At 38.7% G+C, this 23,960-nt stretch overlaps 2 protein-coding genes across 2 annotated transcripts; both read left to right on the top strand.

Annotated features, from left to right (window-relative positions):
* The first annotated feature begins 7,402 nt into the window (after positions 1–7,402).
* On the top strand, positions 7,403–8,356 carry LOC102535866 (olfactory receptor 5B12-like). The gene has a single exon (XM_072970839.1). The coding sequence runs from the start codon at positions 7,403–7,405 to the stop codon at positions 8,354–8,356; it is 954 nt and encodes a 317-aa protein (XP_072826940.1).
* A 13,449-nt stretch (positions 8,357–21,805) lies between these two features.
* On the top strand, positions 21,806–22,759 carry LOC102531286 (olfactory receptor 5B12-like). Its single transcript, XM_006219715.2, has one exon. The coding sequence runs from the start codon at positions 21,806–21,808 to the stop codon at positions 22,757–22,759; it is 954 nt and encodes a 317-aa protein (XP_006219777.2).
* Positions 22,760–23,960: the final 1,201 nt, after the last annotated feature.

Genomic DNA, 23,960 nt, shown 5'->3' with positions numbered 1-23,960 from the left:
CCTCCCCCTAATCCCCACCTCTGGTAACCACAAATCTGATCTCCTTTTCTATAAATTTGTCTCCCTGGTTTGTTTTTTGAGGTATATGGACCTACAACACTATGTTAGTTCCTGGTGCACAGCACAGTGATTTGAGATTTCTACACACTGCAAAGTGACCACTACTTGAATATTGTTTCTACCATTTACTGGCAATGCAACCTTGGGGAAATTACTAAAACTTCTCACAGTCTTAGGATTCCCATCTGTAAAGTGGAAATCATAACAATATCTTTTTTATAAGGCTTGTGGAGGTTACATGACATAATTTTTGCAGCTTAGTGCCTAACTCAGTAAACATTAACCATTATTATTAATATTATTACTAGGTGAGCATTATCATTACAAGCTTCATTTCTTCTTTTTTATTATTACTATACAATGTTTTATTAACACATCCTTAGTAATTATGTAGATGTGTATTACTGTCTTCCGCCCCTGGTGGGCAGGAGGAGCAAGGCGCTGGCTCAGTCCCAGGACCCAACACATAGAGCTGTGTAAATATTAATGAAATGAATGAATGAATTAAATGAAGAAATGCACAACTACAGCACTTCCCCCTGAAGAAGCTGAGGTTGTCTTCTTTGGCTTTGAAACCCTACACTATCTTATAGCTCCCATTTGCTTCACAGCTTTTGAAGTGCTTTCACGTGTTCTCATTTGACCCTTGCACAATCTCATGGTGGTGCCACGATTAAACCGGAGCTCAGGGAAGACTTTCTTGATGTCACAACACAGCTTGCAGGAGATGGAACTTGGGTCTTCTGCCTCCTCAAGTCTAGAGTTCTTTCTATGGTAATATTTTCCTTTCCATATGCAGGAAGATCCAAAGCAGCTTCTAAAAACCCAGGTTTAATTTCTCTGTCCCTTTTAAAAAATCATTGTGGAACATCATAACCAAAGATACAATAGCAAGTATTTAGAAAACATAAGGAAAATATCACTTAATACTGTAGACTCAAAATGGAAAAACTTCCAAATCTTTTGTCCCTATTAGCTCTTAAAGCAGCAGACACGGAAAGGAAACACAACATGGAAGCTCCTCCTAGAACTCAACTCTCCATGCAGAACCACGTCCCTCCCAGCCCCACACCCAGCATCCACGTATTACAGCAAACAAGGATGAAGAGGGCTTTTCTGTGTATGTTTCTCACAAGGAAAAGAAAAAATGATCGCTTTCATTTCTAGAAGAAGTAACTGAGGACAAGAATGATCTGTAACAGATTAATCCTATCAAATGACAAGCACCTCAGAAATAACCATAATTCATTAGCGAGGAGGAACCGGAAAGCAGTGTCGTATTTCAGCCTTATTTTTTTTTTCTCAGAAGAAATATTTAGATAAAAGAAAATAATGTACTTGGACTCTTTCTAAAATTATTTTTATCTGAATCAAGATTTACTTATGTGAATCATATTTTTATATCTTTGTGAATGACATTTATCTATATGAATCGTATCCAGACTTGTGTGGGGGTTCTCTCCTATGATCTGACGTGTCCTAAGGATGGGGACACATTCTGGGGACTCCCAGAGTTGTTCTTACAAGACTGATATAACCTTAGGATACTCTCTTCTAATTTAGGAGGCATTCTTGTGTCTTTAGGACCTGACGCTGGAGTCATTTCTCACAGGCTTAATATTCCTCTGATACTTCCTGTGTTCAGCCTACAAAGCAGGAGAGAGAAAGAGACAGAGACAGAGAAAGAGAAAGAGAAAGAGAAACCACTAAACCATAAACATTCTGTGACTATTTTTTAGTAGGAAGTGAACATTTTAATGTCTTTTTCTTTTTGTTGAGGCAAGAACACAATATGAGATCTACCCTCCGAACAACTTTTCAAGTGCACAATACCATTATCATTAAATACAGGCACGTGCAGCTCTCTAAACGTATCCATCTTGTACAACTGAAACTTTATTCCCTTTAAACAGCAGCTCCCATTTCCCCTCCACCCAGCCCCCGGCAGCCACCGTTCTCCTCACTGTTGCTATGAGTGTGTCTATTTTAAATGCCTTATATAAGTGGAATCGTGCAGTATTTGTGCTGTGACTGGCGTTTTTCCCTCAGCATTTTGTCCTCCAAGTTTATTTAGGTTTTTCAAAGTTTTAAACAAAATTCCATGAGAAATAAATTATAAGAAGTAACAAGTTCTTTTTACCTTAAGTTATGTTACTTCCACTTTATTTTTAACTTCTTAACTTACATTGTCCTACTTGCATTAATTAATTAATTTATGCATTTATTTATTTATTTTGAGATATAATTGACATACAGCACTGCTTAAGTTTAAGATATATAGCATAATGATTTGCCTTACATACATCATAAAATAACTACCACAGTAAGTTCAGTGAGCATCCTTCGTCTCATACAAACACAATACTAATGAAATATCACACAACCTTTTTGAAGATACATATATATACAGGCATACACATCTATGGAGTCACTTGTGGAAGACGTCAGTGTTACCAAGTGCAAGAAGGCTGGGGCACAACCCGTATCTAATTGTAAGAAAGTCAAGATATAAAATTTCATCTGAAGGTGTGACAAATGTGTAAAAGGAAACAAAGATTAGTGTTGGAAGAGATTAAATTGGAGTACCATTTGCTAGATTTTTAGTTCTAATCAGGTTATGGCTTCAGAATTTAAAAGGCACCATACACACAGAAGGATATCTACTTCTGAAAGGAAGGAAGGGAGGAAAGGAGGGAGGGAAGGAGGGGAGGAGGAGGGAGGAAAGAAAGGAAGGAAGGAAGAAAGAAAGAAAGAAAGAAAGAAAGAAAGAAAGAAAGAAAGAAAGAAAGAAAGAAAGAAAGAAAGAGAGAAAGAGAGAAAGAGAGAAAGAGAGAAAGAGGGAAAGAGGGAAAGAGGGAAAGGGGGAAAGGGAGAAAGAAAGAGAGAAAGAAAGAAAGAAAGAAAGAAAGAAAGAAAGAAAGAAAGAAAGAAAGAAAGAAAGAAAGAAAGAAAGAAACAGAGAAAGAAAGAAACGAAAGAAGAAAAGAAAGAGAGAAAGAAAGAAAAAGAGAAAGAAAGAAAAAACTCCACACGACTTATGAAAGTATTGTTGTCTAAGACTTTTGTGATTGCTTGGATGTGCCAGCCTGTGTTTCTTTCCTGCTCTGATGTCCACATCAACTTCTTCCAAGGATGTTAATAGCCTCCCTTTCTTGATTTTTGAGAACAGATGGATATATTAGAGAAGAAATAACAACTCACATACCCATAACTTTCCTTAGCAAGTTCCCTAAGGACTTGGTCCCTACAGGTGAGATTTTAATTAGAATATTCAGTCCATGAGGCCTGGAGCTGTGGATGGGTCACAGGAGAACTTGTTCCCTAAGAGCTCCATGTCAGTGTAATTCCCTTCAAGACATCAGTCATTAGACCCTTAAATCCCAATCTGGCTTTATTCAAACTCACTGTAGTGGGAACTACCTGGTGCCCAGGGCAACCTTGTTGATGTGATTTTATTTTATTTCAGTGGGGTCTTCACAGTCTCACTGCTGGAAGCCTTTTCCTTCACAGTGACATTGCTGTGATACATCAGTCAGAATGACCTCGGATAGCACTTTCTGACAACAGGAGGAGTGATTTACTAAGTGATTTACAGGTTGAGTGATTTTCTAAGCATTTTACATCCCTTGTCTTATTTCATCCTCAAAGCAGTCTTTAAAACATCAAATGTGGGTATTACTAATTTCATCAAAAAAAACAGAAAATGAGGCTGTGTGAAGTGAAAGGATTCATGTTGTTCCCATCTGAAATAAGAAATCTAGAATTTAGGCCTTTTGAGGTTTGACGTGTAATGGCAGGGAATCTCCTTGTGGGCAAGCAGGCATACGCAAAGGAATGCGATGAGGTCATTCAGAAGGTACAGACTTACAGTTACAAAATAAACGCCATGATGGTGTAATTGTACAGCATGGCGACTATAATTAATAACCCTGCATTGCATATTTGAAAGTTGCTAAGAGAGTAAATCATAAAAGTTCTCAAAACAGGAAAACAATTTAGTAACGAGGGATGGGAGTGGTGGTTAACCAGATTGACTGGGGTGATCATTTTGCAATATATACAAATATCAAATCATTGTGCTGTACACCTGAAACTAATATAATGTTACAGACCAATTATGCTTCACACCTCTGTCCTTATCCCCCCATGTTTATGTGAAATTGGAGCCCTAGAGGTAATGATGTAACGTGATTTTAGCATGATCAATGAGAATGCATACGGTAATGTTAATACACTCATGCTCTCCCTCAACAGGCAAAGCTGGGTTTTTACAGACACAGTAATCACTCGGGCTCTAGCTGTGTGGGGTAAGGAGCTGTTGTTACTCTCATGGGGGTTTTGTCTTCTGCGAGTTCCAAGGTTATGTGACTCTCTCTACATGTTCCCATGTGACTCCAAGGGGACTTATATTATAGGTAACAGACGAAGTGCCAGAGCCCATTGACCATTCATCCATTCACCCAGCTTTCAATAGTTGTCTAGTACCTATGGTGGCCTTTCCCCAAACTGACATTTACTGAGAGCCTGCGGTAATGACCTGGGCAAATACCTGCAAATAACAGTGACTTTGATTATGATTATGATAATCGCCCTTTTTCAGGATAATTCAGGGATTCTTAATATCTCATCACAGCGGCAGTCTTTCAGGGAGAGTGTAGTTCAGGGCAACCTTCCGAATAGCTCCATTTTATAGATAAAGATATAGGGACTCAAAGCAGTTAAGTGACTTATCTGAGAAGGGAGATGAGCAGACTTTGCCATGGAATTCATGTTACCCACTTCCCCGGCAATTAATTTTTTTCAATATCTCCTTGCTTTGGAGAACTTTCCATTTTCATCAGAGACTCAGAAGAACATCTCAGTAGAATGTTTCCTTTCTTTCATGGATTGAATTTCTGACTTGAGACTCATACGTGAATGTGCTGAATTTGCCTCTTGCGTGGTTCAGGGAGCAAGGTAAGCTTCTGGTCAATCTACATCTGAATGGATTTTCAGGGACTGATTTTTCTTGGAAAATACATCAAGGCATCCGTTTCCCCCTTGATTTATGTGTCACTCTATACTGAACGTTTTGAGTGTCTCTTTAACAGGAAAATATGTTACAAACACCATGGAAATTCTTAAGGAACAAATGTATTTATCTCGTTAAAAAAAGTGAAAGGAACAGGAGGGTCTTGAGTTTTTGCTTTGCCACATAAGAGCTTGTGTAACTTGGACAAGTTCTTAAACCTACCTCACTGTTAGTTTCTTCTTTCGGCGTATAGTGATATTGGGAATTTTGTCTATCCCAAGGAGTTTTAGAGTATGAAATCGGATCTCAGTCTGAAAATTCTTTATGATTTGGAGGGCACATAACAACACTAAGGAAAAAGAGAAGGAATGGAGAGGAATAAAAGAGGGGCTAAGAAACCAATTACTAAATGCTTGAAAAAAAAGAGGTACACGCACCAAACCAGAAGGAACAATTTATGGGAATGAGCAGATCTGGACTCCAGTTCTCATTCGGAAGCATTACTGGCATTAGGCACCCACACTGATTAACTATTACATATCCTCCTGGTTGGTGAACAATAGTGTAAATGAGACCATCGTATCATCAACTGGCCTGTGGGACAAAAATAATGTTCTCTGCTTGGGCACAAAGAATAAAAATGACCAGTAATAATGATTATTTTATACATTGTTCTTGATCCACTATACAATATATTGCATTGTGTTCTTAACTCTTACATTAGAATACTCTGATTTTTGTTTTCTTCAAGCTGTTTCCTTTAGTGGTGTTATTTAGTTTTGTGGATTTTATATGATAGGTGAAGGTTATACCATTAGAAAATTTCCAATATAGTTCAAAATAATAAAATATGATGCAAGCAGTCCAATTGTTTATGCAAACCTTCCAAATTAGATGACCAAAAGGAATCTCAAACTCAGCATGACTTACCTGGAATCGTCACTCTTACTCTTTCTCAAACATCTGGTTCCTCTACACCATTATCGGTACCACTATACAAAAATGGAATTATCATTGTTCCCTCTTTCCTCAATGCCCCACATTTAATATATCAGAAAATCTAACCAGCTCTACTTTTGAGATATCCAAGAATTGGATAATTTCTCATTATCTGTCTCACTACCACCCTGATCCAAGCCATCATTATCTGTTGTACAGATTAATGAATTAATGCAAAGAAAAATGAATGGATCATAACATCCCAGATTTCATTCCTGCATAGAAGCATTTCCTAACCTACCTACTCTTTGTCTCTAAATAAAGCCTTTCACTATCTTCTGATAGCAAAAATATCTATATTTATTGAATGCTTATTAAGTGCTAAGCAATATTGTTATATCCATTTTAAACACAGAATATTGAGGTTCACATCCTACTTAATGCACAAGCTGACTCAGAAAATAGATTGATCCTTACTTGGCATAGCTGTACTGGGCACTATCTGGGTAGAAGAAGAATTTTGGGTGAAAAATTGGAGGAAGATACAGAAAGAATATGAGAGTGAAAGGAGTTTGGGGCAGAAGCTAATGGAATGAGTGAGGATGTTGGTTTTCAGAGTTATCTGGATTCCTCTATTACAATATCTACTCCTCTAATCAGTATATAGACCAATAGCTCTGCCCGAGTCATAGTGTGTAAAAACTTACAGTGTCAGTTTGCATGATCACTCCAGTTTGATAATGATTTCAAGGGAAAAGTGATGGACAAGTGATACTGAGCAGTACCCAGAGTCAGCCATCTAGTACATGCTGGAGCTGGAATTTGCTTCCAGATGTCCCTAGTCTGGACTCATGCTTTTAACATTTATTCTCTGGATGTCTGCATTTCTCTTGTACCCACTGTGTAATAACTACACGTTGTGTGTACCCTATTATCCTCTGAGACTACTGAAAGCTAGAACATGATATATGAAACTATGTTTTGCTACAATATAATACTGCTCTTGATACTATAGTGGTAATTGAATGAGAAGAATTAAATTACACTAACCTATTTTATTGCATAATTATTCTGTGTCCAGAGTTTGAAAATCTGAATTGAGAGGCCAACATATCTTACTCAGTAGCAAATCCTGGGATTGTACAGAAATCTCTTTTCATCTCTGAACTTTAATTTCAATTATTTATAAGGGTAGAAGATTTGGATATATTATGTCCAAAATCCTTTTAGCTATGTATCTCCCAATATTTAATAATTACATTTTGGTTTTTGCTCCTGTTAAATTTGAGAATTCTGATATAAGGCATACCTTGGACATAATGATGGATCTAAGCTCAGTTACCACCTAGATTCTCTTTCCTTATTGCCATAGGATACTCACATACTGCACCAATGATCTCAGTGGAGAATCGTACAGAGCTGACTGAATTCATTCTTGTTGGGATAACTGATGACCCAGGACTGCAGATCCCACTCTCTCTGGTGTTCACTCTCGTCTGCCTCATCACTCTGCTTGGGAACTTGGGGGTGATCACATTGATCCTGCTGGACTCTCGTCTCCACACTCCCATGTACTTCATCCTCAGTAACCTGTCTCTGGTGGACTTTGGTTACTCCACAGCTGTCACTCCCAAAGTGATGGCTGGATTCCTTATAGGAGACAAGGTTATCTCCTACAATGCGTGTGCTGCTCAGTTGTTCTTTTTTGCATTCTTTGTTGTTGTGGAAATTGTTCTCTTGAACTCCATGGCCTATGACCGTTATGCAGCAGTGTGTAAACCACTACATTACACCAGCATCATGACAACAAGCTTGTGTTTGTGTCTGATCATATGTTCCTATGTCCTTGGTTTTCTGGAGGCCTCTGTGCACACGTGGAACATATTCAATCTCTCTTTCTGTAGATCCAATGTGATTGATGATTTTTTCTGTGATGGCCCTCCTCTCCTGGCTCTCTCATGCTCAGACAGCTACATCAATGAGATGGTTATATTTTATGTGGTGGGTTTCAATGCCCTCTTTTCTGTCCTAGTCATCCTGATCTCCTATCTGTTTATATTTATCACCATTCTGAGGATGTGCTCATCTGAAGGACGCCAGAAGGCTTTTTCCACCTGTGCTTCCCACCTCACTGCCGTCTCTGTCTTCTATGGGACAGGTGTCTTCATGTACTTGCAGCCCAGCTCCAGCCATTCCATGGACACAGACAAATTGGCATCTGTGTTCTATGCCATCATTGTTCCCATGCTGAACCCACTGGTCTACAGCCTGAGGAACAAAGAGATCAAGAGTGCCTTTAAAAAGGCTGTGGGGAAGGCTAAGTTTTCTGTAAGATTCATATTTTAATTATGTAGAATCAACAATAAGATAATTTCATACATTACAGTCAACATGGGGGAAACACTGACTTGCTAGATCAAGAGTCTTATGAACTCTTGGAGTACTTTTCCCCGTACTCCTTTAAGTCTATGAAGCTAATGTGTTGACAAAGCGAGATCTCAGGAATCATAACTTTTGAAGAACCAACAACAAACCTATAATTCATGTTTTAAAAATATCTTCTAATTACATTTAACCATACATTTGTTTCCATGATTATTCACAGAGCCATATGCACATTTACAGTCACATATATAATTAAGTACATGCCCCAAGCACTTCATTCATGAAACCACATGTAACTCACATACGCATGAGTGTATAGAAAAATGAATTCAAGATATAAATGGGATTAGTCTATTTTTATAGTATAATTTGAACTTTAATTGATTTTGGTGTCTGCTAACACATTCTTAAATATAAACATATATTTTAAAATAGAAATCTTCCTTTTGTATATGATTTTTAATTTTATTTTTAAAAACTCTTTATTTGAAAATATTTCTTTTTAATACTTAATTAATTAATATTAATATTAATGTCAATGTTAATATTAATATTAATTAATACTTAATATTCATGCCAAACATTCTGGCTATAGGATTAGTACTGAATGATTTTATTTATTTTGTTCTTTCTTCAATGACAATAAACATCATTATATGGGCATCTCTATTTAGCTCAATTTTCATCTTCCTTGACACATTACCCAGAAGTAATATCTTCATGTGACAGTTTTGATTAAAGAAAATCAGAACAGAGCATAAAATAAGGGAAACAATCATGAAAACATATTTTTTCATTGAAATAAAAATAGTGATTTTACAAAAGGCTATATTCTTTGTCCTCAGATGCTCAGCCTAGGACATAGTTTGTGTTCCTTCCTTTGTGTATACAGTCAGGACACCAACTGATAGATCATCATTCAGGCTCAAATTAGAGGTCGAGCTGACTGGTCCTCACCAGTCTCTAGGAATAACCTAGCCTAGCTTTTGCATTTTGATGTGTTAGAATATTAGGAATCATTCAGAAGGATGATAAGAATAATAAAGACATCTTTTAAAAGGGAAAACAGTGTCCAGTTTTACTGAGCCTAAAGACAATTTCTTCGAATTATAAATACTAGAGATATTGGTTTTTCTTTGAACATTTCTTTCTTAGCTAAATGAGTTAGAATACATTTAGAACACACATAAAATATATATTTCTTTCAAAACCATGGACTCATATATAGGAAGTGTGAAGTATACTTTTTTCACTTGATGTCTGGAATCTAGTATTAGGCTCCTGTGATTTGATGTGAAGTGCCAAATGATTTGTTATGGAATTCCAGAGATATTTAAATATATGGGGCATATCCTTCAGAACCAAGTGAACGATCACCACAACCGATTGCCTCTCCTGATAGGGAAGGTTTTTCCTTTTGTAGAAAAGGAACTGGTATTTCCATTTTCCACAAGTTATCCTTGTAAAACCCTAAAATCTCCTTGGAATATTTTAAGTGTGAAGAATCAGTTCACATAGAGGGAGGAGAAGCAAGATGGCGGAGTAGAAGGACACTCGTAGCTCACCATCTCCCACAAATACACCAAAACTCACATCTATGGACCCACTAGGCCAACCAGAGCATCTGCCGAACTCCAACTGGACATTGCCCTCCTCAAAAGACTAAGACGCCAAAAATCTGGTAGGAAAAAAGAAAGAAGAAAAAGCAAAACAGTGCGGGACCAATCCCATGGGGAGGGAGCAGCAAAGGAGTACTGGCGCTCGCTGGGCCTCCCCTCTCCAACGGAGAGGCCAGTGGGATGGAGGGGGAGCCTCTGAGGCTCAGCTCTGCCCCGAGCACCCTGACAGAACTGAGTTAAATGGGCACAAAGGGTCCCCGCGACACCCAGCCTGAGACACGAGCAGGCAGCTGGGACCGGGGCAGGCGGCCCGAGCCGGGCGGAGGATGCGGACGGCTGCACTGAGGCGGCCCCAGGGGACTGCAGGGTGCTGAGTGCCGTGGCTGGGAGGGGATACGGTGCGAACAACCTCCGTCCCCCATAAATTGCAAAGAAAGCAAAGCAACATGGCTAGTGTGCCCTGGGGGAGGGGTGCCATAGCCTTTGTCTCCTCAGACCTGCGCCACCATTACTGGCACTTCTGGTGAGAAGAGAGGTGGGGCACAGCCACAGCCACCACATCCTCCTGTGCGCAGTGCCCAGGCAGGGGCAGGGCTGAGGCCTGAATCTGCACCTGAGGGCTCAGCAACCTCCTAGGCAGGACTAAGACTTGTTTACAGCAGGAGGCAGATACCATCTTTCTGCCCTGATACCTCAGAAAACTCGTGCCACCAAGACAAATGAGCTGAGATTTGGCACGGAACAGAGGTAGGGCCATTCAGCTGTCTTCCCCGAGCCCGCCTTCTGAACACCAACCCGAGGTGGAGCGGGCAGCTGCACAGAGCAGCAGAGCGACTGGCACCGGGAAAGGGTGGGCAGCAACCTGCTTTCCTGGCAGGAACGCAGCACCTGACCACAGTGCTGGGAGGAGGCACAATCCACCCACCTGCCACCACTGAGTGCAGCATCTGACTGTGGCATCAGGAGGGGGAGTGACCCGCCCACCCACTGGATAAGAGCTCAGCACCTGACCCAGTGTTGGGAGGGGGCATGATCTGCTAGCCAACAGCCTCTGGGAGCAACACAGAAGACGGTGCCAACAGAGGGCCTCTGGAAACATCAAGCTGAGTTAGCGAAACAAGGCAAAGACACAAAGACATCTCAATAAAATCATTAAAAGCACAGTGTCTCCAGGAGAACTAGATAACTGATACTCCTTATGCCACAGTGCCAGAGAGATATGAGCAATATGAAAAAGCAGAGGAACCACTTCCAATTGAAAGATCAAGAGAAATCCCCTGAAAGCACAATCAAGGAAATAGACATTGATGGCCTACTAGATCAAGATTTCAAAAAAGGAGTGATCAAAGTACTGAAGGAACTAAAAGAAATAGTATTTAGAGATATAAAATATGTCAAAAATGAAATAGAAGCTATAAAGAAGAACCAAGTAGAATTAGTAAACTCATTTGCTGAGATGAGATCTGACATAAAGGCTGTACAAAGCAGGCTAGATAATGCAGAGGAATGAATAAGTGACCTAGAAGACAGGACAATAGAAAGCACCCAATCAGAACAGCTGAAAGAAAAACAAATAAAAAACAATGAAAACAATATAAGGGACCTATGGGATAATATAAAGCGTGACAATCTATGCATAATAGGGGTTCCAGAAGGGGAAGAAAGAACAAAGGGGATTGAAAACGTATTTGAAGAAATCATGACTGAAAACTTCCCAAACCTAAAGGAATCAGATATCCAAGTACAGGAGGCTCAGAGGGTCCCAAACAGGAAGAACCCAAACAGACCCACACCAAGACATATTATAATCAAGATGGCCAGAGTCAAGGACAAAGAAATGATCCAATAGGCAGCAAGAGAAAAACATAGAGTGAATTACAAGGGAACCCCCATAAGGCTTTCAGCTGATTTCTCGACACAAACACTACAGGCCAGAATGGAGTGGCAAGATATATTCAAAGTCCTGCATGAAAAAAAGATGCAGCCTAGGATACTCTATCCAGCAAGGCTGTCCTTTAGAACAGAAGGAGAGATAAAGAACTTCACAGGCAAGCAAAAACTCAAAGAGTTTAGCAACTCTAAACCCATGCTAAAAGAAATATTCACAGGTCTACTCTAAATAGAAAAGAAGCAGGATGCTACAAAAATGAGAAACTCATAAGTGGAAGGAGATAACTGCCACGAATTACAAAAAGAATAAACACAAAATTGTAAAGAAAGACATCTAAATCATTAAGAGTGGGAGAGGGAAGCAAGGAAAGCCACTGTGGAAAACCGTATGGATATTCCTCAAAAAACTAGGAATAGACTTACCATATGACCCAAGAATCCCACTCCTGGGCATAAATCTAAAAGGAACCCTACTTCAAAATGACACCTGCACACCAATGTTCATAGCAGCACTGTTTACAATACCCAAGGCATGGAAACAGCTTAAGTGCCCATCAACAGATGACTGAGTAAAGAAGAAGTGGTATATTTATACAACGGAATACCATTCAGCCATAAAAACCGACAATATAACGCCACTTGCAGGAACATGGATGTTCCTGGAGAATGTCATTCTAAGTGAAGTAAGCCAGAAAGAGAAAGAAAAATACCATATGAGATCACTTATATGAGGACTCTAAAAAACAAAACAAAACATAAATACAAAACAGAAACAGACTCATAGACATAGAATACAAACTTGTGGTTGCCAAGGGGGCTGGGGGTGGGAAGGGACAGACTGGGATTTTAAAATGTAGAATAGATAAAGGTGATTATACTGTATAGCACAGGGAAATATAAACAAGTACTTGTGGTAGCTCATAGTGAAAAAAAATATGATAATATATGTATGTTCATATATAACTGAAAAACTGTGCTCTACACTAGAATTTGACACAACATTGTAAAATTATTATTACTCAATAAAAAACTTAAAAAAGAAAAAGAATCTAAGAATCAGTTCACATAGTCTTCACACTAAAACCAGAATGGCTATAGAATGTGCAGATCTCATTGTAAAAACAAAAATGTGGACTCCCATTTAAAAAACTTATAATAATTCTAAATTGGGAAAAGCAGAGTGTTAACCCAGTGCAGAACCATCTAAGAACTCCAAGGCTTTATGGTCATGAAACCAGCCCTGGAGAGTCCTCCTCTTCTTAGGTATAGTCCTTTAAAAATTACCAAAAATGTTAATGTTTTAAATTGAGTCATTCTCCACATTTTATGTTATCAGGAAATGCAAATTAAAACAACAATGAAATAATACTACACATGTATTAGAACGGCCAAAATCCAGAACACTGACGACACCCAGTGCTGCTAAGGATGTGGAGCAAATGGAACTCATTCTTTTCCAGTAGGACTGCAAAATATTGCAGCCTCTTTGGAAGGCAGTTTGGCAGTTTCTAACAAAACTAAGCATACTCTTACTATACAATCTAGCAGTTTTTCTACTTGGTATTTACCCAAAGGAGTTAAAAACTTAAGCCCATACAAAAACCAGCAACACAATGTTTATAGCAGCTTTGTTCAGAGCTGTTAAAACTTCAAAGCAATCAATATGTCCTTCAGTAAGTGAATAGATTAATAAACTGTGGCACTTTCAGACAACAGAATACTATACAGTGTGAAAAATAAACAAGCCCTGCAAAAAAAAAGTCCAGAATCAGATGGCCTAACTGCAGAGTTCCTCCAAACGAAGAATTCATACCGATCCTTCTCAAACTTTTCCAAAATATTGAGGAGGAAATATATACTCCTGAAGTCATTCTATAAAGCCACCATCAGTCTGACATCAAAGCCAAAGACACTACCCAAAAGAAAAACTTACAGGCCAATATCATTGATGAACAAAGATGCAAAAATATTAGCAAACAGAAGCCAACAACACATAAAAAAGGTCATGCACTGTGATCAAGTGGGTTCATCTCAGGGACTCAAGGATGGTTCAACATACACAAATCAATCAACATGATACACCATGTCAACAAAAGAAAGGACAAAAATCACATGATCATCTCAATAGATGCAGAAAAAGCATTTGATAAAATTCTACACACATTTATGATGAAAAACTCTTACCAAAGTGGATATAGAGGGAACATTGCCCAACATATAAAAGCTATTTAGGACAAAGCCACAGCCAACATAATACTCAATGGTGAAAAGATCTAAGCCTTCCTTCTACAGTCTGGAACAAGACTGTAGGATGCACACTCTCACCATGTGTTTTCAATATAACATTGGAAGTCCTAGCCATAGCAATCAGGTAAGAAAATGAAATAAAATGTATCCACATGAAAAAAGAAGTAAAATTGACATTCTATGTGGATGATGTGATACTATATATAGAAAACACTAAAGGTTCCACACACACAAAAAAAAACTACTAAAGCTGATAGCAGAATTTGGCAAGGTAGCAGGATACAAGATCAACATACAGAAATCAGTGTCATTTCTTTACACTAACAATGAAATATTAGAAAAAGAAAGTAAAGAAACAATCCCTTTTAAAATTGCATTTGAAAAAATAAAAACTTAGAAATAAACCTGACCAAGGAGGTGGAAGGCTTATAAGCAAAGAACTACAAAACATTAATTAAGCAAATTAAAGATGATTTAAAGAAATGGAAAGATATCCCATGCTCTTAGATTGGGAGAATTGATATTGTTAAAATGGCTATGCTACTCAAAGCAATCTACAGATTTAATGTGATCCCTATCAAATTACCTGGGACATTTTTCACAGAACTAAACCAAACAATGTTAAATTTCATATGGTATCACAAAACACCTAGAATTGCCAAAGCAATACTGAAGAAAAAGAACAAAGCTAGAGAAATAAGCTTCACCCCTGATGTCAAACAATATCACAGAGCTACAGTAATCAAAACAGCATGGTATTGGCACAAAAACAGACATATGGCTCAATGGAACATAATAGAGAGCCCAGAAGTAAAGCCACACACTTACAGTCAATTAATCTTCGACAAAGGAGGCAAGAATACACAATGGAGAAAAGGCAGTCTCTTCAGCAAGTGATGCTGGGAAAACTGGACAGCTGCATGTAAATCAATGAAGTTAGAATACTCCCTCACACCATACACAAAAATAAACTCGAAATGGCTTAAAGAGTTAAACATAAGACACTACAAACCTCCTAGAAGGAAACATAGGCAAAACATTCTCTGACATAAATCTTAGCAATATTCTCCTAAAGCAATCTACCCAGAGAATTGGATAAAAAAGCAAAAAGAAACAAATGGGGCCTAACTAAGCATATAAGCTTTTGCCCAGCAAAGGAAACCATAAGCAAAACAAAAAGACAACTTACAGAATGGAAGAAATATTGGGAAATGATGCAACTGACAAACGCTTAATTTCCAAAATATAAAAACAGCTCATACAACTTAATAACAACAACAACTGAATGCAAAAATAGGCAGAAGACCAAAACAAACAATTCTCTGATGAAAACATACAAATGGCCGCTAGGCATATGAAAAATAGCAGTATCACTAATTATCAGAGAAATGCAAATCACTTTAAATCCACATGTAAGTGAAAACATACAGTATTTGTATTTCTCTATCTAACCTATTTCACAAAGCATAATACCCTCCAGGATTTGCTGCAGCGTGGATGGACCTGTGTCTAATATTTTAAGATACTTATCAAATTCTTATTACAGGTAAGAAAATGAAGAGTTTACCTCAATACATTTCTCTTCATTCTAGTACTGAATCCTCAGTTTCTGAGTTCCTCAATTGTTCCTTAATAACTTTATAAAGCCATATATATATACAAACACACACAAACACGTACATTTTCCCCACTATCTGAAAGTAGAGCATGGCTATGAACCTTTTGTAAGCCAAAATGGTGTAAAGCAAAGAGGCAACTACCTTAGGATACATTTGTTGATGGATGAACAAAATACATTGAGATAAAGCACAGATGCTCACAGACACAGTTAAAGCTATGTCCACTTGATGCTGAGATGCTCAGTGTGGCTACTGAGGAAGGAGCCTGGAGGTGCCAACCTGGCTGCTCGAGGTGCAGGTGGCCTCCATTAGGACTTGCTGCAAAACAAATGCTCAACACTGTACTCTTGCCTTTACCAATGAGATATTTCCTTTCACAGTTATCATGTTTCTAGTTGTAGCCTATTCTTTTCTACTTAGAGAAGGCTCTTTAACATTTCTCGTACAGCTGGTTTTGTGGTCCTGAACTCTTTTAGCTTTTGCTCATCTGTAAAACTCTTGATTATTTCTTCGCATCTGAACGATAGCCTTTCCAGGCGGAGTATTCTTGTTTTTCCCTTTCATCAACTGAAATATATCACCCACCCTGTTCTGGCCCACAGAGTTTCTGCTGGGAAGTCCAATAATATCCTTATGGTAGGTCCATTGTACATAAGTTGTTGCTTTTCCCTTGCATCTTTTAATAATCTCTCTTTATTTTTTGTCATTTTAATTATAATACCCCTTGGTATGGACCTTTTTGAGTTAATCCTGTTTGGGATTCTCTCTGCTTCCTGGCCCGGTTGTCTGTTAATTTTTCAGGTCAGGGATGTTTTCAGCTTTTATATCTTCAACTGTGTCCTCTGGCCCACTGCCTCCTTCTTCTGGGACATTATCATGAGGATTTTAGTTTCCTTGATACTATCTCAGAGGACTCAAATTGTTCTCATTTTAAAAATTCCTTTCTCTGATGTGCTTGTGTGAATTTCCACTACTCTGTCTTCCAGTTCACTGCTCCATTGCTCTGTATCATCTAATCTTTGATTCCTTCTAGTGCATTTTTTATTTCAGTTACTGTATTCTTCAACTCTGTTAGGTTCTTCTTTGCATTTTCTAGCTGTCTGTTAAACTTCTCACTATGTCCATCCATTCTTCTGATTTCTTTGAACAACTTTATAATCAGTTCCTTGAAATGTATTGGGTAGATTGCTTATCTTCACTTCACTGATCTCCTCTTCTGGGGTTTTATCTTGTTATTCCATTTGGATCATATTCCTCTGTTGCCTCATTTTGACTAATTCACTGTTATTATTTATTGGTATTTGGTAGGCTGATTATGGTATCCTATCTTGGAGAAGTGGTTTTATGTAGGAAACATCCTGTGTCCCAGCAGTGCACTGCCCTCTGCTCACCAGAGTGACATGCTCTAGGGGTGCTCCCTGTATGGGCTGTGTGCCTTTTTGTTGTTACAGGATGATGACTGTGGATGTGCTGATAGGCATACCTAGATCCTGGTCTGGTTGGTAGCCAGGCTACACCTTGTGCAGTGGCTGTCTCCTGCTGGTGGGCAAGGCTGGGTCCTGGCATGGCTGGCTACATGACCAGAGGCGTGCTCATCCTGGTCCTGGTTCAGTGGTGGTTGGGGCTGTGTCATTCATTGGCTACAAAGCCCCAGGAGGTCAAAGGGATAGTGGTGGCTCACTGGTGTATGGAGCTGGCTCACTGAGGGTCCCAAGATGTTACTTGCTTGGTTGTCTAAGACCTTTATGATTGGTTGGATGCCCCAGCCTGTGTTTCTTTTCCTGCTCTGATGTCCACATCAACTTCTTCCAAGAACATTAATAGCCTCTCTTTCTTGATTTTTGAGAACAGATGGGTATAATGGAGAAGAAATAACAACTCACATACCCATGACTTTCCTTTGCAAGTTCCCTATGGACTTGGTCCCTACAGGCGAGATTTTAATTAAAATATTCAGTCCATGAGGCATGGAGCTGTGGATGGATCACAGGAGAACTTGTTCCCTAAGAGCTCCTTGTCAGTATAATTCCCTTCAAGACATCAGTCACTAGACCCATAAATCCCAGTCTGGCTTTATTCAAACTCACTCTAGTAGGAAATACCTGGTGCCCAGGGCAACCTTGTATTTTATTTCAAGGGGGTCTCAGAGTCTCACTGCTGGAAGCCTTTTCCTTCACAGTGACATTGCTGTGATACATTAGTCAGAATGACCTGGGATATAACTTTCTGACAACAGGAGGAATCCTTTACACAGGTTGACTGATTTATTATTCATTCCACATCCCTTGTCTTATTTCATCCTCAAAGCAGACTGTAAAACATCAAAGGTGGATATTACTGATTCCATTAAAAAGATATAGAAAGCAATGCTGTGTAAAGTGAAGGGATTTATTTCATTCCCACTGAAACAAGAAATCTAGAATTTAGGCCTTTTGAGGTTTGACGTGTAATGGCAGGGAATCTTCTTGTGGGCAAGCAGGCATATTCAAAGGAATGCGATGAGGTCATTCAGAAGGTACAGACTTAAAGTTACAAAATAAAAGCCATGATGGTGTAATTGTACAGCATGGCGACTATAATTAATAACCCTGCACTGCATAGTTGAAAGTTGCTAAGAGAGTAAATCATAAAAGTTCTCAACACAAGAAAAACAAATTGCAACTAGGGATGGAAGTGGATGTTAAGTAGACTTATTGGGGTGATCATTTTGCAATATACACAAATATCAAATCATTGTGCTGTACACCTGAAACTAATATAATGTTACAGACCAATTATACATCACACCTCTGTCCTTATCCCCCTATGTTTACATCAGATTGGAGCCCTAGAGGTAATGATGTAACGTGAATTTAGCATGATCAACGAGAATGCATACGGTAATGTTAATACACTCATGCTCTCCCTCAACAGGCAAAGCTGGGTTTTTACAGACACACTAATCACTCGGGCTCTAGCTGTGTTGGGTAAGGAGCTGTTGTTACTCTCATGGGGGTTTTGTCCTCTGGGAGTTCCAAGGTTATGTAACTCTCTCTCTCTTCAAATTCTTATGTGACTCCATGGGGCTTTATATTATAGGTAGCAGACGAGGTGCCAGAGCCCCTTGACCATTCATCCATTCACCTGACTGTCAATAGTTGTCTAGTACCTACGGTGGCCTTTCCCTAAACTGAGGTTTGCTGAGATCCTGCAGTAACGACCAAGGCAAATACCTGCAAATAACAGCAACCTTGATTGTGATTATGATAATTGTCCTTTTTAGGACATTCCAGGGATTCTCCTATACTGTGACAGGAGCGGCAGTCTTTCAGGGAGAGTGTAGTTCAGGGTGACCTTCCGAATAGCTCCATTTTATAGACAAAGATACAGGGACTCAAAGCAGTTAAGTGACTTATCTGAGAAGGGAGATGAGCAGATCTTGCATTGCATTCATGCTAGTCACTTTCCTGGCAAATTATTTTTCTCAATATCTCCTTGCTCTGGGTAACTTTCCCTTTTAATCAAAGACTCAGAAGAACATCTCAGTAGAATGTTTCCTTTCTTTCATGGATTGAATTTCTGATTTGAGACTCATACGTGAATGTGCTGAATTTGCCTCTTGCGTGGTTCAGGGAGCAAGGTAAGCTTCTGATCAATCTACATCTGAATGGATTTTCAGGGACTGATTTTTCTTGGAAAATACATCAAGGATCTGTTTTCCCCTTGATTTGTGTGTTACTCTATACTGAAAGTTTTGAGTATCTCTTTAACAGGAAATATGTTACAAACAGCATGGAAATTCTTAATGAACAAATGTATTTATCTTGTAAAAAAAAATTGAAAGGGACAGGAGGGTCTTGAGTTTTTGCTTTGTCACATAAGAGCTTATATGACTTGGACAAGTTGTTAAACCTATCTCACTGTTAGTTTCTTCTTTCAGAGTATGGTGATACTGGGAATTTTGTCTATCCCAAGGACTTTGAGAGTATGAAATTGAATCTCAGTTTGAAAATATATCATTATCTAGAAAGCACATAACAGCACTAAGGAACAAAGAAGGAATGGAGAGGAATAAGAGATGGGCTAAGAAACCAATTATTAAATACTTGAAAGAAGAGGTACACACACCAAACCAGAAGGAAAAATTTATGGGAATGAGCAGACCTGGACTCCAGTTATCATTCTGAAACATTACTGGCATTAGGCACCTACACTGATTAACTATTAGATATCCTAGCTGGTGAATTATAGTGTAAATGAGAGCATCTTATCATTAACTGGACTGAGGGACAAAAATAATGCTCTGTGCTTGACCACAAAGAAAATGACCTGTGATATTGATCTTTTTATACATTGTTCTTGATCTACTATGCACTATATTGACTCATGGTCTTGACTCATACATTATATTACTCTGATTTTTGTTTTCTCCAAGCTGTTTGCTTTAGTGGTGTTATTTAGTTTTGTGGATTTTATATGATATCTGAAGGTTATATCAGTAGGAAATTTCCAATATAGTTCAAAATAGTAAAATATGATGCAACTATTCCAATTGTTTATGCAACCCTTCCAAATTAGATGACCAAAAGGAATCTCAAACTCGGCAGGACTTACTTAGAATCGTCTCTCTTGCTCTTTCTCAAATATCTGGTTTGTCTATACCATTCCATGTACTGCTATAGAAAAATGGAATCATCATTCTTCTCTCTTTCCTCAATGCCCTATGTTCAATATATTAGTCAATCCAAACAGCTCTACTTTTGAGATATATCCAGAATTGGATAATTTCTCATTATCTGTCTCACTACCACCCGGGTCCAAACCATCATTATCTGTTGCACAGATTAATGAGATTAATGCAAAGAAAAATGAATGGATCATAACATCCCAGATTTCATAACATCCCCCCTTAGAAGCTTTTTCTAACCTCACCTACTGTTTGGTCCCTAGATAGAGCCTTCCACTATCTTCTGATAGTAAAAATATCTACATTTACTGAAGGTCTGTTAAGTGCTAAGCAATATTGTTATATCCATTTTTCAGTTGGAAAATTGAGGCTCAGACATCCTACTTAATACAAAAGCTGACTCAGAAAACAGATTGATCCTTACTTGGCATAGTTGTACTGGGCACTATCTGAGTAGAAGAAGAATATTGGGTGAAAACTTGGAGGAAGGTATAGACAGAATATGAGAGTGAAAGGAATTTGGGGAAAAGCAAATGGAATGAGTGAGGATACAAGATGTTGATTTTCACAGTTACCTGAAATTCCTCTATTACAACATCTATTCCTCTAATCAGTGTATAGACCAATAGCTCTGCCCGAGTCATAGTGTGTAAAAACTTACAGTGTCAGTTTGCATGATCACTCCAGTTTGATAATGATTTCAAGGGAAAAGTGATGGACAAGTGATACTGAGCCATACCCAGAGTCAGCCATTTAGTACATGGTGGAGCTGGAATTTGCATCCAGATGTCCTTAGTCTTGACTCATGCTTTTAGCTTTTATTCTCTGGATGTCTGCCTTTCTTGTACAGCCACTTCTCTTGTACCCATTGTGTGGTAACTACACATTCTGCTTATCCTGTTATCTTCTGAGACTACTGAAAGCTAGAACATGATATATTAAACTATGTTTTGCCACAATATAACACTGCACTTGATACAATAGTGGTAATTGAATGAAAAGAATTAAATTACACTAACCTATTTTATTGCATAATTCTTCTGTGTCCAGAGTTTGAAAATCTGAATTGAAAGACCAACATATCTTACTCAGCAGCAAATCATTTGTTGTACAGAAGTTTCTTTTCATCTCTGAACTTTAATTTCAATCATTTATGAGGATAGGAGAATGGGATATATTATCTCCAAAATTCCTTCAGCTAGAACAATCTATGTTTCCCTCCATATTTAATAATTACATTTGGTTTTTGCTCCTGTTAAATTTGAGAATTCTGACATAAGACATACCTTGGACATAATGATGGATCTAAGCTCAGTTACCACCTAGATTCTCTTTCCCCATTACTATAGGATATTCACATACTGCACCAATGATCTCAGTGGAGAATCGTACAGAGCTGACTGAATTCATTCTTGTTGGGATAACTGATGACCCAGGACTGCAGATCCCACTCTCTCTGGTGTTCACTCTCGTCTACCTCATCACTCTGCTTGGGAACTTGGGGGTGATCACATTGATCCTGCTGGACTCTCGTCTCCACACTCCCATGTACTTCTTCCTCAGTAACCTGTCTCTGGCGGACTTTGGTTACTCCACAGCTGTCACTCCCAAAGTGATGGCTGGATTCCTTATAGGAGACAAGGTCATCTCCTACAATGCGTGTGCTGCTCAGTTGTTCTTTTTTGCATTCTTTGTTGTTGTGGAAATTGTTCTCTTGAACTCCATGGCCTATGACCGTTATGCAGCAGTGTGTAAACCACTACATTACACCAGCATCATGACAACAAGCTTGTGTTTGTGTCTGATCATATGTTCCTATGTCCTTGGTCTTCTGGAGGCCTCTGTGCACACGTGGAACATATTCAATCTCTCTTTCTGTAGATCCAATGTGATTGATGATTTTTTCTGTGATGGCCCTCCTCTCCTGGCTCTCTCATGCTCAGACAGCTACATCAATGAGATGGTTATATTTTTTGTGGTGGGTTTCAATGCCCTCTTTTCTGCCCTGGTCATCCTGATCTCCTATCTGTTTATATTTATCACCATTCTGAGGATGCGCTCATCTGAAGGACGCCAGAAGGCTTTTTCCACCTGTGCTTCCCACCTCACTGCCGTCTCTGTCTTCTATGGGACAGGTGTCTTCATGTACTTGCAGCCCAGCTCCAGCCATTCCATGGACACAGACAAATTGGCATCTGTGTTCTATGCCATCATTGTTCCCATGCTGAACCCACTGGTCTACAGCCTGAGGAACAAAGAGATCAAGAGTGCCTTTAAAAAGGCTGTGGGGAAGGCAAAGTTTTCTGTAAGATTCATATTTTAATTGTGTAGAATCAACAATGGGACAGTTTCATACATTTCAGGCGACATGGGGAAAATATTGACTTGCTTCATCAAGAGTCTTATGACCTACTGGAGTACTTCCCCCATGCTCTTTTAAGTCTATGAAGCAAATGTGTCTGTTTGTGATCCTTCCTTTGTGTATACAGTTAGGACACCAACTGATAGATTATCATTCAGGCTGAGCTGACTGGTCCTCACCAGTCTCTAGGAATAACCTAGCCTAGCTTTTACATTTTGGTGTGTTAGAATACTAGGAGTCATTCAGAAGGATGATAAAAATAATAAAGACATCTTTTAAAAAGGAAAACAGTGTCCAGTTTTACTGAGTCTAAAGACAATTTCTTTGAATTATAAATATTAGAGATATTGGCTTTTCTTTGAACATTTCTTTTTCAGCTAAATGAGTTAGAATACATTTAGAATACAAATAAAATATGTATTTCTTTCAAAACCATGGACCCATATATAGGAAGTGTGAAGTGTACCTTTTTCACTTGATGTCTGGAATCTAGTATTAGGCTCCTGTGATTTGATGTGAAGTGCCAAATGATTTGTTATGGAATTCCAGAGATATTTAAATGTATGGGCATATCCCTCAGAACCAAGTGAAGGATCACCGCTATTGTCCCTCCTGATAGGGAAGGTTTTTCCTTTGGTAGAAAAGGAACTGGTATTTTCATTTTCCACACATTAACCTTGTGAAATCCTAAAATCTCCCTGGAATATTTTAAATGTGAAGAATCAGTTCACATAGTCTTCACACTTAAACCAGAATGGCTATAGAAGGTGCAGATCCTATATGAAAACAAAAATGTGGAGTCCCATTTAAAAAACTTATAATAATTCCAAGTTGGGAAAAGCAGAGTGTTAACCCAGTGCAGGACCATCTAAGAACTGTACAGGCTTTATGGTCATGAAACCAGCCCTGAGAGTCCTCCTCTTCTTAGGTATAGTCCTTTGAAAATTACCAAAAATGTTAATGTTTTAAATTGAGTCATTCTCCACATTTTATGTTATCAGGAAATGCAAATTAAAACAACAATGAAATAATACTACACATGTATTAGAACGGCCAAAATCCAGAACACTGACGACACCCAGTGCTGCTAAGGATGTGGAGCAAATGGAACTCATTCTTTTCCAGTAGGACTGCAAAATATTGCAGCCTCTTTGGAAGGCAG

The sequence above is a fragment of the Vicugna pacos genome, chromosome 10, assembly GCF_048564905.1.
Source record: "Vicugna pacos chromosome 10, VicPac4, whole genome shotgun sequence".
In the NCBI taxonomy this organism is placed as follows: Eukaryota; Metazoa; Chordata; class Mammalia; order Artiodactyla; family Camelidae; genus Vicugna; species Vicugna pacos.
Note: the sequence above shows the minus strand (reverse complement) of the source record. Positions and strands in the feature narration are given on the sequence as shown.